The following is a 19,339-nucleotide window of genomic DNA, read 5'->3' on the forward strand; positions in this document are numbered from 1 at the left end:
AATTTAGGAAAACATCTGGAAACATTCTGAACACCTAAAATAAGAAGAAATAGTCATAGGTGAATTGATGAAACAGCAAAAACTTCCCAGAAATATATATATTTTTCTATTCCACATATTTTTTATCCTTTAACATTGTGCTGTACTGAGGAAGCCCGAACGGGTGAAACGTCTGCAGTATATTAAACCACATGTGAGAAGTTCGCTGTTTCTCCTTTATTCAAACTAAATCTACTGAGTGCAAGCATCGCATATCCTTTGGAATCCTTCTCGCAAACGTCATCGTTGGCAAACCTTCTTTTCTACACAACTATTTTTTAAACAAAAATATGAATACGTGAAATTGAAGGTGCACATATTTTATGATCAAATGGAGAAGTTGTAATCAAATAATCTTATTTATAATAAACTCTGACTGTAGTTCAAACTACTCTCTGTATTGCTTGGAACAGGAGGGGGAGTTATGGCCTATGAACAGAGTCCCATTGATCTTGATTTTTCAAGGTACCAAAAGTACATTTACACGACAGACATATCGAAAGAAATTTGACCAAGTTTCACAGTCTTTATAGACTGTGCTGATAAATAAAAGTCCAAAAATAAAGGCAGTTGAGCTTGTTTTAAAAGTTTTGCATCAAAGCGTTGAAGGTCCTGGAAAATGAATGTATCCCATCTTGAAGATGAACATTACCTTTTAGAATATAGCCGCTGTATACGCGCGATGGAATTCTAGCGGGCATTACTTTTAATAGAACATAGCTGAAAACTATAGCAGCCCGGTACCCCGGATGTGCGAATTGTTTGTCGAATTTCGCTGAACGACTTCGTAGACTGCGCATCTATTCTCTTGTTTTGTTGTTTAAATGATGCTTTAAAGCAGCGAGTTTTTATCAGAAACGTTTTACCTGCTTAAATGGAAGTAAGACAGTGCCAAAGGAAGCGACAGATGAAGAAAGAATCGTTGAAATTTGTTGTTTTTCTTTGGAGCTGTATACGCCACTATTTTAGCAAAACAAGCCGGACTCTAGAAACGCTTTGAGGTAAGAAACCTTTTTTAGCCACAATCTGAAGACAGAACACTCCACTTTTGTTCTTTTAAAATCGAGTAAGAGGCGAATTTGAAAAACTTGCTGCGAAACGAACGCATGAAAATTTTTCATTTGAATGAAATTGAAGTAGGCTTAACCAAACTTGAATGCGTAAATATTTCAACTAGATTTGTCGGCTTTGTGAGAATCTTTTGGTAGTTGGAGAAAGGACTATATAAATAGGAAATATGAATGAAATGGTATGTTGGTTTATTTATAAAGAAGCCGCCAAAGAAAAGAATAAACTAAACTTTCACTTTTACCAATGTTGTGTGCATTTGTAAAATGCTGTAAGCGGCCGCGAGTCTTGTAAGTTCTGTGCTCTTTTTAATGCTATATTCTAAACCCACTAGAAGATGGTTTTCCTATGTCCTATAAGAAAATAATGCACTTTTGAGGTCTAGAAAAGCAGCTGAATGCCCTCGCCTGACGGCTCGGGCATCCACTAGCAGCTTTTATAGACCTCAAGCGTGCATTATTTAAGAAATAGAACATGGAAAACCATCTTCTAGTAGGTAAATGGTGGGCATAAATAACCTATCAGATGAGCACTCTGTTTGGGATTGGCTGAAATATAAAATCAGAAACCATGCAATTTTTATTTCGAATGGAAGGCAAAAGAACGAAATGCTATGGAAAAAGTTTTGCTAACTATTTATGAAGGAGCAAAGAGATACCATTGGACACGAGAGAATTGAACTCATTATTTTAAATCATGTTGTGCGTTAAAATAGTTGTGTAATATCCTTTTGTTTCTTTTGTTTTTCTACCGGCATAGTTCCGTTTGTTTCTTTGCTTTAGTTATTTATGTAAATTTAGGCCTTTTTTCGTTTTCAAGTTGCATGTCAAGTAGATTTCATTCATTCGGGTTTCAACGTTGGATTAAGCAAGATCGTAGGACATTTTTCGAGGACATAAGGACAACTTCGTTTAAGTAGATCATTGGACGTGTATATATTGTTTTGAATTAATCTAGTGCATCGTAATCGGACATCGTGGAACGTACAATAAATGTTTCTTGTGAACATTTTATGGTGGCAGAGCGAGGTTTCAAATCATGTCAGTGGACGACAAGCATAGCGAAGCATTGGACGAAGGAGAGGAGCGAATTGAAAACTTAATTTACAATTCTGCATTTTGCAAAAAACAACACCTACAGATATGCGTATACAAACCGCTAAGTAATGCGTCTAGGAAACAGGCGGAAAAATATTAAAGGTGTGACATGCTTTGAGTGTGACATAACTATTTGGGGCCCACAGTTTAAGCTTAATTAAGTTTTCAAATTGCTCCTCAAGATAGATTTGTTCAAGACCAAATACAAAGGGTTCGTACATTAGACAGGGATGAGCTACTTTTACCCAGGCCACAGTTGACAAACAAACCAATACCGTTTGTAGTCACATATCATCCGGGACTACCCAACATAGGCGGGGTATTAAGAGAGTAACAGCCCCTTTTCACCTTTCCGATAAGTGTAAACAGGCTATCAAGGAGGTACTTATGATGGCGTTTCAATTGTTCAGTGGGATGATAACTGGCGGGAGTTAAGGTGGCTCATACCAGTTTTCAGGTTTTTGACTGTGCGACCTTTGGAAGAAAATGGCCAAAAAATCAATTAAAGATCGTAACAAAATATTTGTGAAGAATATTATTCTACATGACACGAGCGTGGGACAAAGAAAAAAAAATCTGAGTCCCCGACTGGAATCGAACCCATGGCCTGTAGAACAATATTCTTCACTATTTGTCACCGAGCTTAAAAATCTACCATCTTTATTATTTACTACAAATTTGATGATTTCGACATTGCTGATCCTAGCAGTATGCAGGACGCGTGTCACATATCAACCTAGTGAATGGCCTAGCTCACAGCAAGTCTCACGTAGCTCAGTTGGTTAGAGCGCCCAACCGGTATTCTGGGAGGCCATGGGTTCGATTCCCGTCGGGGACTTAGATTTTTTTTTTCTTTGTCCCACGCTCGTGTCATGTAGAATAATATTCTTCACTATTTGTCACCGAGCTTAAAAATCTACCATCTTTATTATTGACTACAAATGTGATGATTTCGACATTGCTGATCCTAGCAGTATGCAGGACGCGTGTCACATATCAACCTAGTGAATGGCCTAGCTCACAGCGAGTCTCACGTAGCTCAGTTGGTTAGAGCGCCCAACCGGTATTCTGGGAGACCATGGGTTCGATTCCCGTCGGATTTTTTTCTTTGTCCCAGGCTCGTGTCATGTAGAATAATATTCTTCACTATTTGTCACGGAGCTTAAAAATCTACCATCTTTATTATTGACTACAAATGTGATGATTTCGACATTGCTGATCCTAGCAGTATGCAGGACGCGTGTCACATATCAACCTAGTGAATGGCCTAGCTCACAGCGAGTCTCACGTAGCTCAGTTGGTTAGAGCGCCCAACCGGTATTCTGGGAGACCATGGGTTCGATTCCCGTCTTTTTTCTTTGTCCCAGGCTCGTGTCATGTAGAATAATATTCTTCACTATTTGTCACGGAGCTTAAAAATCTACCATCTTTATTATTTACAACAAAATATTTGTATGATTAAATTACCCATTGTGTTGTTGTTCCTAAATACCGGTACCAATAATTACGTCATCAGCGGTTACCATCGCAATGATAGCCAAAGATTTTTAGAACCCTTTTTCAGCTTCTTGAGTGCTTATATCTTGAAAACTAACCCATGACCCCCATTTTTTTCTCCTGAGAACTTTTGGCATCTGAAAAAGAAACTATATAATTATTTTAAAAAATTTCTATGAAGCGAATTTTCTGCAAATGCAAAAAGGGCAATTTGCAAGTAATTAAAAATACCTTTCGTAGAATTTTTTTCGATTTTTTCTGTCGTTTCCTTTACATAAAAGGAAAATATTAGGGCAATAAAAAATAGGGGTCATCGGGTTAGTTTTCTTCCTAAAGCCTTTGCGAACTCAATAATTCCCACACGCGTTTAAGCGCACTTTTTTGGGGTTTTTACTCATGCTCAGTTCCAACTACCGCTGATCTTTGCGGGCACATACGCGCGCAACACACATGGACTTCCCCTCCCTTTGTCTGCGAAACTTTTCAGCTAAAGATTTCATGGGATTTAGCCAGTTTCAGTTGGTGCCAGTTGTGCCTCTTAGGTCTTACTTTTAAGTATTTTTTTGTCTGAATAATCATGTGTTTGACAGCGAACTCAAATAAGCTGAAATGAAAAAAGTTGAAATGACTCAAGATCTCCTACAAAATCAATCGTAGCACATGCGGATTTGCTTTTGTAACTCGAGCAGTGAGATCCAAAAACATTGTTTTTCTTTTCAAATCTCACGCGTGACTCGTGGGTATGAAGTGTGACGCACGCTAGTGACTCTTACACCGAAAAAGGTATTATAATAATGATAACTATATTTTAAATTGTCAATTTTGTTTTTACTTATACAGTGCTCAAGCTGTATGGAAATGGGCAAGACGATCAATTGATCTTCCTTGTCCCCTCCACAGAATGAAAGGCATTATTTGTGGAGTGCCTTGAAGGTATTATCATGATACAAAATCATATCAGAGTGTAAGGTTGTATAATTTAAGTTTTAAAAGTAAGGCAGATCTTGTTCAGGTAGTACATAAAATTCTTGGTCACCTTTTTAAAAGCTTAGTTTAATTAGTTTTTATTAATATGTGGTTTCAGAAAATATCTAAACCTACCCAATTTGGACATTACATTACATTACTTTCGACAACAGGTAATAACCTACAGAACTTCAGTGGTGACAGTTTACTTGAAAAAGTAAAATTAATGCTGCAAAGCCTGACTCTGCAAAGGTAAGTCAATAGTCAAATAGCTGAATAAAATACAATCAATATGGATCATGGTCCGAATGAACCACATGGAGAGGAGGTGTAAAACTTAAGAGGGAAAACAGAGTGGCAAATTGTAGAAATATCACAAACTTGATATAAGTTCACAGTGTTTAGGGTAGATTAACTTTACTACCTGTTTATATGTAGAGTGTAGAGTGTAGAGTAAAGGAATGTAGCATAACAAGGGCATGCTGCAAACTCTGGCATTAGAAAGGTAAAGTTGATTACACTTTTCGATTACAGTGCATCTGATAAGAATATAAATCACACTTTTTCATTACAGTGTGTCTGATAACAAAATAGATGTCAGCATTGAAAAGCTTTAGCTTTTAACAGACCACACTTACATTTGTATTTGCAGGAAGGAAACTGACCTCTGGAGAAACGAAAAGAGAAAAACAAAATAGAGAGTTTGAAGAAATGAAGAATATGGAGGAAGGAAAAGAGAAGGAAGGTGGAAGAAAGAAGAAATGAGGAGGAAAGAAGGAAAAAGGAAGAACAGAATGAAAGAGAGAAGAAAGAGCAAGAAGAAATTGCTAGAAAGGTGTGTATTCACAAATTAATCAATAATTTGAAGACCAGATACATAAATCTTGGTACTCTTCATTTCAGCATACACCCACCAGATCAGGAATTTGTGTTGTAAATTAAAATGCCAAACCTTTCTCACACAGATCAGAGATGCGAGACGATCAAGGGTTGGTGAAGAGCCTTCTGATGGACTGCAAATTAATGTAAGGACACCTGCTGGCAGTTTGAGCAGGAGATTTAAACAGGGTGCAGCATACCAGGTGAATACATATTTCCTTTCATGCTTACTTTTTAAACATCGTAATTATACACTAAGGAGAAAAATAGCAAAATAAAAATTATTACAGTAAGAACCTGTGTGATAGCCTGTGGCCGTCTACTCCCCAGAAGGAACATCTTAACACATCTGGCGCTAATGCCACCTGGTGACGTCACAGACGGCATTAGCGCCAGATGTGTTCAGAAGTCCCTTCTGGAGAGTAGACGGCCACAGAGGGATGTCTGAAATTCAGACTACCCGTGTGATAAAGAAACTTACAGAAAGCATAAGACTAAAATTGGCAAATGAGATACCATTTTATTGTAACCAACTAAGCCTCAAATTGAAAAACAGGTTCTTATTATCTAAAATTAATTACAAATCTTTACTTTTGGGAAATGATTTTGGACAAAGCATTAACTATGCAAGTATATCGTGTAAAAACGGTTAATGGTTAGTGCTGCATTTTAGCATAAGCATTTAAATGTGCTATAACAATTTTTTAACAAGGAATAGGCTGAATACCACTTAAACTCTATAACAATATCAATTTTTTTGGCAGAAATTAAAAACCTAGTATTACAAACCTGATTAGCTTAAATTTGTGTTAATATCCCTTCATCTTAATCTTGTGCTTTTTTAATGTGTGACCTTATTTTGCTTTAAGTATAGTTATATGTATTTAGTGACAACTCTTGTGATAACTTGTTATTAAATTTTAAAACAGAAAGTATACGATTGGATTGGGGGCAAGGATGATCTCCCTCTATTTTTTACATTGCATATCGAGGGACGAGTAGTACTCCTGAAGGACGAGGTTAACAAGGAGGAAACACATGACCTAACAGGACGGGTATGTAATTAATCAAAAGCAATCTATTATTAACACACTGCGTGCTATAGCAATTTAAGTTAAGGGAATAAATAAGATGACCCATCCCCTCGTGTAGTTCAAAATTACATAACCCACCCCATTTCGAGGGCTCAAAAACTGATGACCCACCTGCGCCGGCCCACCCCCTTTAAAAACAGTCCCTTGCCGTATTTTCTTGATTAGACGCCCCCGACATTTATTTCAAACTTGGCCTGGTGGACCCGGTGTCTATTTGACTTGTGAAGTTCATTCGAGCCTGAATGTCATTAAGTAATGGCTTTTATCCGTTACATTTGACAAAAATGTATCAGGCTTACATGGCGGCAGCTTTTTATACCTTAGGAAATACCTGAGGGGCCTATTTTCAACTTTGTCTTGATGACTTGGCATTTGTTCGATAGCTGCATTTAATGAAGAAAATATGGTACTCCCTTTGTTAGAGACATGTGGTCAATTGATGCAAAATTGATTTCTCAAATTGTGTGTCAGATATCAAGCGAAATGCAAATTTACAAGATGTTATCTGCATGGTACGATAAAGGAAAAAAGGAAGCACTGTCTGTGTTTCATTGTTTGATTTGTTTATTTCAGTAATGGTTTAGATTGTTTGCAAGTAAGTGATCATGAAAATAAGTTTCATGGTTTGATGAATACAACTGCCATGATTCCCTTCAGGCGCACACTATCAGAAGGAATAGGCCATTCTTACAGCTACTTAGTTTGCATGCTAACATTTCAGTGAAATCTTAACAATCTGTTAAAAGGCTGTTACAAACGTCATTTTGAGTTTAATGTTGTTAAACCTTTAGCTCTTTAGGTGAATGTTGCCAGAAAAAATTCAAATTAGTTGGGCAAATATCGACCAAATTGTGACACTATGTGGCATGTGAAACTTTTTGGGGCTAAATAATTAATTGATCATTTTAATACCATACAGGAAAAAGAGGAAGCAACGTTAATGTTAAATGCAGAGGTGAGTACAAAAAAGGCAAAAATTGCTGATTAATGTAGAACCTAGTATGCCTAGCTGGTTCCCCCTTAAAATCGTCATGTATGCAACTACAGTAGCTGTTAATGATCACTTTCAAATTTATTTGTACTGATTCAATAGATAATGAATTATTAATGAATTTGTCTTTGATTTCTTTTAAAGATCACATTCTATGGCAATGTGCCACAAACAGAGGAGAACCTGGCTAACACCGTTGTGGGTATGTAAACCAACTGAAAAATTGTTTAAAATATTTAGTTGAAAAAAGACAACAATCATAATTAGTGATAGCTTGTTTTCCTGATGGCACTCCTAGTAAGTGTTTTAGGTTTAAAATATCCTACTTTGAGGATGAAATGAAAACTCATGAGGTTAGAATAAATAAAACGTAACTAGGCCAGAATTTTCCAAAAAAGAAAATCAAACATGTATCATTTTTCTCAAATTTCTAAAGATGCTTGCTTTTGTCATGACAGATGGTGAAGAACAAAACGAAGAAGACAAGTCAAAGGTAAGGGAAGTATGCATACCTATTAAAAGTTCAACAACCTTATGATTGTTAAAACAATTCAAACAGTATTATGGGACGAGACTCTTCGTGAGCATCGACACTTGAGAAAGATGTACAGGTCTTATGGGACGAAGCTCTTCGTGAGCATCGACACTTGAGAAAGAGAACATGCAAGTACAATCATGTTAAGTTTAAGAAGTTATACAATAATAAGGTTATTAGGGTACATATTGTAAGGATTAAGATGTTATAGACTATTTATGCTACATTAGTTTAGAGGATTTTAAATTACTCGTAAAACTGTATTTTTGTGTACGTCATGCTTGAATCAATGTCAATCATGTTATTTCAAAAATCACTATAACCAAGGGAAGTGTGCCACCCTCACGAGTCACACGTTAAGCTAATTAACGGAGAAGTTTGCGATGTGGATAGTTATTCAAGAAAATAAAGGCAAAAATGGCTCTTTTGGGTGGCATACTTCCCTTCTATTGTTTGTTAATTGCAGGAATTGCCAGCAGCCACAGGATCTGCTGGACTGACGCCAGAACAACCAGGTAGGACTGCTAAATTTAAGTAACACAGCAGGTTTCAAAAATACCATTACAATTCAAGGAAAATGATAAAAAGAGAACTATGTTACAAGTGATACACATAAAAGAACCCGTCCTGATAGCATTCACTTGAGGATTGGACACTGACTTCCTGGATATCACTGCATTTTTGTGTATTTGTGATGAAAGTTGAAGACAGCAGAATATTTCACAGATAACCACAGTAGGATAAAAACCCTTACAAGAAGGCTTTTGACAACAATACTTGGAAACTTGACTATTTTAATCTATAAACAATGGCTATAAAATCACACATCTTCATTTAACGAATTAAAAAAAATCTTGGTTAGGTTATGACATAATTTTTCGTAATATAGCATGTTTAGGTCAGAAATCTAGATTGTATAAAGAAAATATTACATGATTGGTTATTAGGTTGTTGAGTTTCATCTATATAAGCCAATGGACAAACAGCTGTTGACCTTAAACATTTTATTGCAGATGAAGGTCAAGAAGATATGGACAAGAAAGGGAACCATGAAAATAAAAGAAAAAGGAAAGGAAAAAAGGACAGACGGACAACAGCAAAGCGAAGAAAGATAACAGAAATTGAAAATAAATAAGAAAGTAAAATAACATTTAAAATTTGACATGATAATTAATATGATAATCTGACATGAGTTGAGTTGGTAGACTGCACTAGGGGGGGGGGTGGGTGGGTGGGAAACCATGTTTTTAAAACGTTTAGGCAGCGTTTGTTAATGTTCATTGCTTTGACCGTTCAACTAAACAGTTTAATAGGCTTAAGGAAAATTTCATGATGCATTCAATCAATATAATTAATAGTGAGGTAAAAATGCCTATGATTTCACAATGGCTTAAAGGCTGCAGGCCAAACTAATGAAGGTTTGTTAGGGCTGGATATCCTGAAACACAATGTTTGATGTTGTGGACACAAAGCGCACTATTTGACCTTGAGCACTTAAAGGGACTATGTAACGGATCTTTCCAAAGACAAAACTTATCTGTATTTGCTTTCACGTCGAATGTTTCGTTTGCCGACTACAGAATTTTTACAACACAAATTTAAAAACCGGTTTTATTTACGGAAACTCTTGCCTGAATTTCAGTAGCGACCAGAAGAAAAAGACGTCTGAAATTCAGGCTCCTGAAACTTTGATTAGGCGGAGCAGAAGTTTTTAGTTCGGTTTCTACCAATTTTATTCTTAAGACTCGTCGTTCGCCGTCTTACTCGGACGAGCTCGAGCTCGATACAAAAAAAAACAATCAGAAGGAGGAGACGTTACTTGCTTGGGGCGCGCGCTAGGGTTAAAATTACTCAATCTAATGACCAATTCTTCTGCGCGACCAAGCGCGCGTCTAAGTGCAAGAAAAACTGCTACTATACTTTCCATCCAAAGTCCATTTAAATGAAAAAGGCAAAATACTAGGAATAAGGGAAGGGCAGGTAAAATAGATAAGAGACAAAAGGAAAGGAATCACTACAGAAGTAACCTGAGTATCGGGCCTTCCTAAGGGGAGGGGGGAGGGGAGGGAAGGAAAGATCCTTTCGCACTTCTACTCTTTCTCCCTTCCCCTTTAGAAAAGCCTGATACTCAGGCTACTACGGAAGCTAATGCGGGAGAAAAAGGCAGGAAGCAGAAGGAGGGTGCTCTGAAATTCATTTGTCCCAACTGCCTTCCCCAAAGTTTTGGAATAAGGAATCTTTTCTGCACCCCTACAGCCCCCCCCCCCCCCCGTCTATAAAAAGAAATCAGTAGTTTGTGACTCGTTTTGTAAACGAGTTTCGTTCGTGCTGTGTTCGTTCCGTGTCTCTTTTTTGAAACGTGTCTTGTTTCAAAATCGAGACACGTTTTTCCAAAACAATGAGACTCATTAATTTTTGGACACATGTCATGTCGAGTGGTTTTCTATCGAGTCTATAGCCATACGTTTCCCAGAAACGGTGAGTGATCCAAACACGCAACACCTCTCTGGAGATAAAAAGCTTTCCCCTCTTCCTCTCATATTATAAAAAAGTGATCCTTTCCCCGTAAATTTTGATAAAAGAAAAAAAGGGCTAAAATCACTTTATGTATTTGCTTTATATTTTATTTAACTTAGTTTACCTATATTCCGATGTTTGTATCTTTTTTCTTGATCGTTTTTTTTTTGTGTATTTTTTTGTGTGTCCTTCTAAACTAGCGCATTTCAAAAGTTTGTAAGCACTGCATTGTATAAATGTACTATTAACATAATAATTATTGTACTATAAACGTCTTGTAGGTACTGTGTCCTTGTAAATATTGTAAGTAAATGTTTTGCAGTATCAATAAAAAAATAATAATAAAAAAAGTTGCTTCCAGTTCCATTATTTCTTTGTCTCTGTTCTGAAGATGGTCAGCGCTAAACCCACAACCTGGATGTCTTGACTCGTTCTCACCCTAGAGAAGGCAGTGTACAACAGACCTCCATTAAACTCAAACGACAATTTATGCAATTTTCACTGAAATTAGCCAATTTTTGGCCTGTACTGCCCTAGCGCATGAACTGATTGCGTTTCCTTGGCTATCAACATTGACCCATGCCACCTTGGGAACAACAAATTCACCTCCGCCTGATTGTATGATCGCAGTATTTTCGTTGACCTTTTTCACAAACACACGGTGAGTGCCATTTGTGGAGTTGGTTGCTGATGTTATAGAAGCAGTTGACTGGAGCACCCAGCTTGAAAATAGCAGTTTCAGTGGCAGGGCATTTCAAACCAGACACATCACCTGTGTCTTGAGCCAAAAATTTCACGGTCTACCCTTGAAGCAAAGCTAAAGAATTGGCATTGTGAACAAAGTACAAGTGTACAGCTCTGGCTTGATCTGGAGGCGGCACAGGCCAAAAATTGACTAATTTCAGTGAAAATTGCATAAATTGTTAATCGGCAAATTTACGACCTAATTTGATATTCCAGCTAGTTTAAAAGGACCACGGCACGAACTGATTGCACTCAAATTGGGCCAGAATATAGTTCGAAGATTGTTGTTCTTTTGATGACCGGGATCTCCGTCGAAAGCAAGTCGACAAAGTTTGATTTTTCGGCTACATTCCAGAGGCGGTATCAAATTTGCTGATGTCGAAGTTGCACGCCTTGTGTAAATACCGTATTTGTATTCTATACACAAGTCGCAAGAACTTCTCTCGTGCGCTACAAATCGCCAAGAAAACGGCATAAAAACAAACTGAAACAATGCGAAAATATTTCTATTTCAATTTATTGCAAATACAAGTCGTAAAAGCCTATTTTAGAATTTACATAGCAATTAGTGAAGAAATTTGAATATTCATATGGGCATGCTGTGACCTCACAAACTTAGGATGGCAAGCCTGTGATTGGACTGGAACTAGCTTGCTATGGAGGCTAATGTGGGTAATCTTTTCAAATGCAAATGACATGAAGCTGTTTTAAATGATATTCCCCTGCACGAGCCTCCATTTCAAGCTATAGTTTCAGTCCAATACCGAGAATACGAATATGGTCTATTAGAAGCCTCAGATCGTCAAATTCCCTGTGTCACAGTGGAAGACAGAAGCATTCAGAGGCAGGATCCGCATGCTGCAACTCAATACTGACAAAACACTTTTAATCCTTGACAGGTAATCACACCATTGCAGTCGTGAAGACAGGCAAAGAGTACGATACTCTTAAATTATCCCTTGCACACATTATCCGTGATGTGAATGCCCTTATTCAGGAAGGAAGCATCACTGTTGATGGCCAAAAAGTTAACCTGGACTTCTATTTGGGTGGAGATTACAAGGTGAACTAAATTCTTATTTGAAATAAATTTACATTCTTAGATATTTAACCTGTTTAACTAGCACACGTAAGTGCCCTGCCAACTAGTGCCTTCCATGACATCATTAAGTTCTCATCCTAGGTAATTTATTATTCAATGTAGTTTATCATGAAGAAATGGACTCTCTGAATAATATTTACTTTTTAATAACAGTTATTTTTATTTTAGTTTTTACTGATAGCAATTGGCATGAAAGGGGAAACTTCATACAACAGTTGTATTTGGTGTAAACTACATTAACATGAGAGTTAAATATATCATTATTTTTCTTCTTCTAAGTCATGTATATTAACAATTCACTTTACTTTACCTGATGTTTATTTCTTTATTTACTGGTTTATAAGTGTGACATTTCACACTGTGACATGCCCAGAAGTGGCAAGAGGGATGGCTGATTGTCGTTGAAGCAACCTGGATGCCATCTTTTCCATTATTTTTAATCCCCTTCACTAACATTATCCTAGATGAACTACATCACAAGCTGAGGATAACAGACAGGTTGGAAGAGGGTTTAATCCACGATGTCCTGAAATGGGATGAAACGAGCAATAATCATTTCAATTACGGTAATAAAACAATTTGTATCAATCTTACTGTTGGGAAGGGGAACAGGAAAATTATTCACACACTCACACACAAAAAATTATATTCTGTGATGAGGAAAGCTATAATTATTTTCTGTATATCTTGTATTTTAACTTGTATATATTGTAAATAGTTTAACCAATTTTAACCGATTTTAGCATTTATTAGGATATTTCGATTTTGTTATTTTTCACTTACTTTTAAGTGTCCCCATTTAGTGGTTTTATTACTGCTATTTTCAGTTTTTGGCACTCAAATAAAGGTTTTATTATTATTATGTATATAAAAATTTGCTTAAATCTATTTGTTGGGAAGGGGTACAGGAAAATTATTTTCTCAAAACAAAAACATTCTGTTAAATACTAGTAAATGCTCTTTATTTGATAAATTCGGGAAAAAAATCCCTTTAAATTTTTTGGGTAGGTTGATAACTTCAACAAGCCAGCCACAGAACAATCTGATTCTTGCAGCAGTACGTTCCCTAGGCATTGGTTTTAGCCTGTTCAAAAACGACAGCAAGTGGGACTGGACTTCTCTGCTGGGAGGGGGAACAGTTCTCCCAGATTTGTTTGAGAAGTATTTACCATCGAAAAAAAAAACAAGAAAACTCTTAATTAACCCCATGGTTAATAAGCAATCTTCGCAGATTTAATTGTTATTTAATTTTGATCAAATGATATTTTGTTAGTTTCTGTATATATAATATGACAAGATTGTTGGATCCATAATACCTTCTTAAAGATTTTCCCAATTCAAAATATTTCTTTCCACTATTTTTGTATCACAGGGTCGTAACCAGGTATATTTTTTCATCGCTGATTCCAGTTTTTAGCTTTAAATTTTGATTCCTGATCTCCAAAATGTGGCAACATTTGATGGCTGATTCCATTCTGATCCCATCTGATTGGCCGATCCAGATCCCATGACATGCCATGACCCGGGATACCGAGTCCATGATCCCGATCCCGAGGCTGTGATCCCTGACCCCATATAACTCTAAGCGAATAGATGTATTGATTTTAATGTTTTGGAGAATCGTTTGTGCCAATATACAATTTGAAAGATAGCCTTAAACATTCAATTTATAAGTATCTTTTTTTCTGTGATAAAATAGTATAATTACCATGATTTTTATGGTATAGATGTCATCAAAATATTTTTACTCGGTATATAAAACATGTATGATTTTTATGTTTTGGAAACTATGTTAAGTGCCAGTTGAAAAAGTTAGGAAAACATCTAAAATGACAAGAAATAGTCAACGGTGTTTGGATGCAACAGCAAAAACTTCCTAGTAATATTATTTTAAACAAATATATGAATAAGTGAAATTGAAGGTGCACATATTTTATGATCAAATGGAGAAGTTGTAATCAAATGATCTTGTTTAGCTGGAATGTTAGTGGGTCTCCATTATGAGACTATAATGGAAATTTTGGGCTGCTGTCCTGTTCCGGTTGTCTGTAGGGTGAATCGACTAGGGAAGACAAAGTCTGCCAAAGCTGCCGTCAGCCTTATTGGCAATACTGGATCATTCTACTCATCTGTGAAAGATAGATTCATCCCTGATCTGCGCAGCAGAACGACCCTTCCCCTGTGATCGACGATGTCAAAATACCGAGAATGCTCAAGGAGATGGCCATGGCCTTTTGTTTATTATTATTATTATTATTATTATTATTATTATTATTATTATTATTATTATTATTATTTTTTATTATTTTTTTTCAGGGGCAAGGATGGGACTTGCATGCCTCGCACCTGCCCTATGGTCACAGTGAACTGGGAAACACTAGATGCCCTAAACTGCGATCAGAGGTATAATAGCTATACAGATAGGCATTCAGTATTTTCTGCACATACATGCATGTATAGGTACAGTGTAATTATTTGATATTACAGAAACATTTTGCATTTTTTTAGATTAAATTGCAATAGCAATAAATTATTTCTCAATATATATAAGGAGGGTATTAAGTTGGTTTTGAAAACCAGAAGGAATACTGAAATAAGTGAAATAGGATTATCTTCATAACATAAACAACAAGAGGTTCATAGAACTTATAACGTGCTAGTCACATGACCTCTCAAGAGAAGCCATGTTGGACAATAAAAAGTTCACCCCCTTGCCCCATTGCCCATAAACCACGTCAAACAATGTTGCGACTGACAAACCAAATGCTGATCGAAATGTGCTTTAAAGTTAAAAAAGCACAATAAATAAAAGCAACAATTAGCCCTTTTCAGTACTCTCATCCGGCAAAGTAGGGGCTTATATCCGAGTGGGCCTATTTTTTTTTGTTCCAAGCAGATGGGCCTATAACTGGGGGGGGGGGGGGGCTTATAAGCGGGGGGTCTTACAAAGTCTGCCAAAGCTGCCCTCAGCCTTATTGGCAATACTGGATCATTTTACTCATCTGTGAAAGATAGATTCATCCCTGGTCTGTGCAGCAGAACGAACCTTCCTCCTGTGATCGACGATGTCAAAAAACCAAGAATGCTCAAGGAGATTTCTGTGGCAAGGGTCAAGTGAAAATTGTATGATGGTCACCTTTCTGACATTCTGTCCTCCGTGATGCAGCTGAACAAACTATTAGTGCATTTATTGCAAGCAGTCCTACGGTTTCATGGACATTGTTCAGTTGGTTTCAAGGGTGAGCTGATAATTTGAGTGGGGTTGCTGAAAGGTCGTCAAATTGTAAGCGCATTTAGAAAAGAAAAATTGAAACTAATCAGAAATTTTTCATTTCTACGAGACCTTTATAAAATACTCACTGACAAAACTGATGTGAAATACATTTTCAAGAGCTGCATCTTTGGCCTGGGTAATGCAGTTCTGTCCACAAGAGAAAGGTGCAGTCTCAGGGAAGTTTTGCAAGACGACAAACTTCAGGTTGAAGGAAATGTCAACGAGTTTCTAGATGGCACGAGTGTTTCAGGTGGGCAACTTAATTACGACAATCACTGCTTTCCCATGTCAGCGCTAAATTAAAAACATATGCACGCATTGCAGTGCCTGTTGTGGCAGGAAATTGAAATTAAACAAATTAAAGCCCTTCATGTTGCAATTGTCCAAAAAAATGAGATGTATGCTGTTGCAAATCCTCGTCTTGCTGTTATGGCATTGCCAAAGATATTGTGAAAGACGTGAAAAATTGTTTTATATTGAAACATCGTGCAGCAATACCTGTTTGTGTGCCTCTTGTCAGAGAAATTTGAGCAGGTGGCAGCAAGGTTGTGACAAAGGGAAAGAAAAATATTTTGTCAAAGTGCAATCTCAAAGCAAGGCATTTGTAACCAAATATTCCTGGCTCCACACAATGCAGGAAGCTTGGCGTAATCACTGAAACAAAACCTACCCTACCATAGCTGCTATGTTTACCAGAAGTGGTGTTATTGTATATTTTAATATCTGTCTGCATCACAGATATTTGCAACCTGAGGTTGACCTGCCATTATGTTAACACTGTTTGTGCACCCAACTATTTGTGGAAATCTTAATTGGAATGCGATTTCCATGAAGCGTTTCTACATCTAGACGAGAAAATGTTATCAGCATCTTTATTAGCATACAGATTTCTGTACCCATTAACAACAACAGGCCAACAGTCTACAAGCAACGCTACTTACCCTACAGACGGACCGCGATACCAATACCCCAGCGAGCCAACTTCAAGAACAGGTAACCCATAGATCGTAATCAATTAACTGTTCGAGTTTGAAATTTAAAAGTTCTTTTGTTTCTAATACATACTCTAAAACTGTTTGTCTTATTAATATTTCCTTCACAGCACTTCAGAAAGTTGAGTTTTGTTTTTCTTTTCTTGTACATACCTCTACTCTAAAACTATTTGTAAGCATAGCAACAATTTAATATTTCCTTTCCACTGTGCAACAAGCTGGTTTGCTGCCGGTTAACTTTCATTTCTTGGTTGGCGCAACACTATCATACAGTGATATATTTACGCTTATAGCATATAAACTTTGAAATGTTGATTTCTTGGTCAGTGAGCGTAACAAACGTAAAAAGCAGCCTTGAGTGGCTCGCATGGCTCGCATCATGGCGAGGCCAGGCGTGACTTCCCCTCTGGGCCATGGGACAAGTTCCCTGGTTTGTTTTTTCCTGAAAAAATCTTGGAAACCTGTTTTTGAGCAATTCGCTTTACCTCAGATGAAGAGTTGAAAGCAGCAGCTTTTCTGGCTTGGGTCTCAATCAAGGAAGCATCAGAGTTCTATGAGAATGCTAGAAAACAACTACGATTGCAAAAAGAATATTTAAAACGGGGATTGTGGAAATTGCATCCACTATACGAAGAGAACAGAGAAACTCTGATTCGTAAGTTAAATGAGGCCAATTTAATTCAAACTGTAGAAGCCTGGCACTGTGAAAAATGCTATCAATAGTCAAAGGCAACGTTGAAATTTCACGAAAAATTAGAGCCTACCAATGACACGTGACCCGAAACCAATGGGTTAGGTTTTGACTTTTATCATTATGCTGTACCTCCGTAATCAAAAGGTCTGTTCCATTTTCAACTTACCAGGATTGAATACAAGATGATTGCTAAGTTGAATTTAAGGTTCAAAGATTGTATGATATTGAAAAGCGTATTGACGAAGTGTAGAATTAAGGCAAATCAAAATAGAATGCCATTTCCAACCTTCAGTGATATTTTCGTTCTGCTGTCATCTTTTGTACTGAAAAATGTAATAACAATAAAATGAGGAAGAAGAAGATAAAAAGCGCCTGATCTAAGGCTTAAACCACCAGGTCTTTCACATTGTTCATGCCCACAGAGCGAAGAAATTGGTGACATCACATTTTCACATCAAAAGCACTATGTTCTAGCTTTCTTCCTTTTCACCATCCTGAAAGTCTGAAAACTATCCATCGTTAAAGAATCAATAATGGGCCCTCAATTGAGGGCTGGTATGCAGTTTAAAGATTAAAGATAACTTAAAGTATTCTTAATTCTCTCTATTTTGTTCATTTCCCCTTGATTTTGTTTGTGCCCTTGTTTTGTTCACGATTGCATTCATGTTGAAGTCACGTCAACACTACAGCCCTTTGAAGAATTCTTAGATTAGAATGAATGTTCACATGCTTGAGCTTATGTCAAGGTAATTTCACTAATACCAAAAACATCTGTTTGACTTGGGAAGAACACCATAGTTTGTAGTATGTCACAATGGTGCGATTTTGATCGCTATTAATTAATGCAAGCTTTAATACGTACTATGTAACCGAAACGACTCGGCATTTATTCAGTGTCGATTTGCTTCATTTTAAACACTTTTTTCTGGAATGAACTTTTCCCGAGGGGAGGGGGGTGGGGGGCATTACTTCCTTCAAAAAAAATGAAAAATCCAGGGAGGAGGGGAGTCCCAAGCGAAATTCCCTCCATGGTAGGGGTATGGATATTTTCTGGAACCACACAATTATCATATGGATCGTGATGTATTTCCTAGGATGGCAGTTCTCGGACAGTTTCATCAAACTGACATGAAAGTTGTTTTCACAAGTACCCCTAGGCCCTCCTCCTCGGCTTCTTACCGGTCGTTATTGACTCCCGTGAAAGACAAGGGAAGCCAAACTCTCCCAACAGGTAGAGCGAGGCATCATAGGCACAGAGAAATACCCAGAGAATGCAACCAGCATTTTAGATGGAATGGCAGTCTTGCAGAAATTGAAGAATCCCTCTGGAGCTACGTTCCATGTGGTGAGAGAGTGTTTGAGTTGGTAACGAGCACCTGCAAAAGGCGTATAGATATATCGTGAAGCTAGGATATATCATCAAACTAGGTCGTAAATTTGCCGATTTACGATGATCTGTACCACCTACTTGGACAATTTATGCAATTTTCACCGAAATTGGTCAATTTTTGGCCTGTGCCGCTTTAGATCAAGCCAGCGCTGTACACCTGTACTTTACAAACATCATGGTAGGCGTTCACAATGCTAATTCTTTAGCTTTACTTCAACAGACTAAAATTTTTGGCTCAAGATACAGGTGATGTGTCTGGTTTGAAATGCCCTGCCACTGAAACCGCTTTTTTCAAGCCGGGTGCTCCAGTCATCTGCTTGTATAACATCAGCAACCAACTCCACAATGGCACTCACGGTGTGTTTGTGAAAAACGTCAACGAAAATACTGCGATCATACAATCAGGCGGAGATGAATTTCTTGTTCCCAGGGTGGCGTGGGTCAATTGTGGTTGGATTGG

General features: G+C 37.3%; 1 protein-coding gene across 1 annotated transcript; it reads left to right on the forward strand.

Annotated features, from left to right (window-relative positions):
* The first annotated feature begins 4,773 nt into the window (after positions 1-4,773).
* On the forward strand, positions 4,774-10,717 carry LOC144648410 (uncharacterized). Its single transcript, XM_078507978.1, has 9 exons — positions 4,774-4,919; positions 5,385-5,502; positions 5,633-5,749; positions 6,476-6,601; positions 7,560-7,595; positions 7,776-7,833; positions 8,090-8,124; positions 8,633-8,681; positions 9,180-10,717. The coding sequence occupies exons 1-9, from the start codon at positions 4,774-4,776 to the stop codon at positions 9,299-9,301; spliced, it is 807 nt and encodes a 268-aa protein (XP_078364104.1). The 3' UTR covers positions 9,302-10,717.
* The last annotated feature ends 8,622 nt before the right edge of the window (positions 10,718-19,339 follow it).

This window comes from Oculina patagonica, chromosome 4, assembly GCF_052425735.1.
Source record: "Oculina patagonica isolate OP01 chromosome 4, crgOcupat, whole genome shotgun sequence".
NCBI lineage: Eukaryota > Metazoa > Cnidaria > Anthozoa > Scleractinia > Oculinidae > Oculina > Oculina patagonica.

What these genes read in the sequence shown, in the direction of transcription:
- LOC144648410 (XM_078507978.1), top strand. Translation starts at nt 4,774, where the DNA reads ATGTGGTTTCAGAAAATATCTAAACCTACCCAATTTGGACATTACATT. An exon ending in AAGAAGAAATTGCTAGAAAG is followed by an intron (nt 5,503 to 5,632) that starts GTGTGTATTCAC and finishes TTTCTCACACAG; the next exon opens with ATCAGAGATGCGAGACGATC. An exon ending in ACTGACGCCAGAACAACCAG is followed by an intron (nt 8,682 to 9,179) that starts GTAGGACTGCTA and finishes ATTTTATTGCAG; the next exon opens with ATGAAGGTCAAGAAGATATG.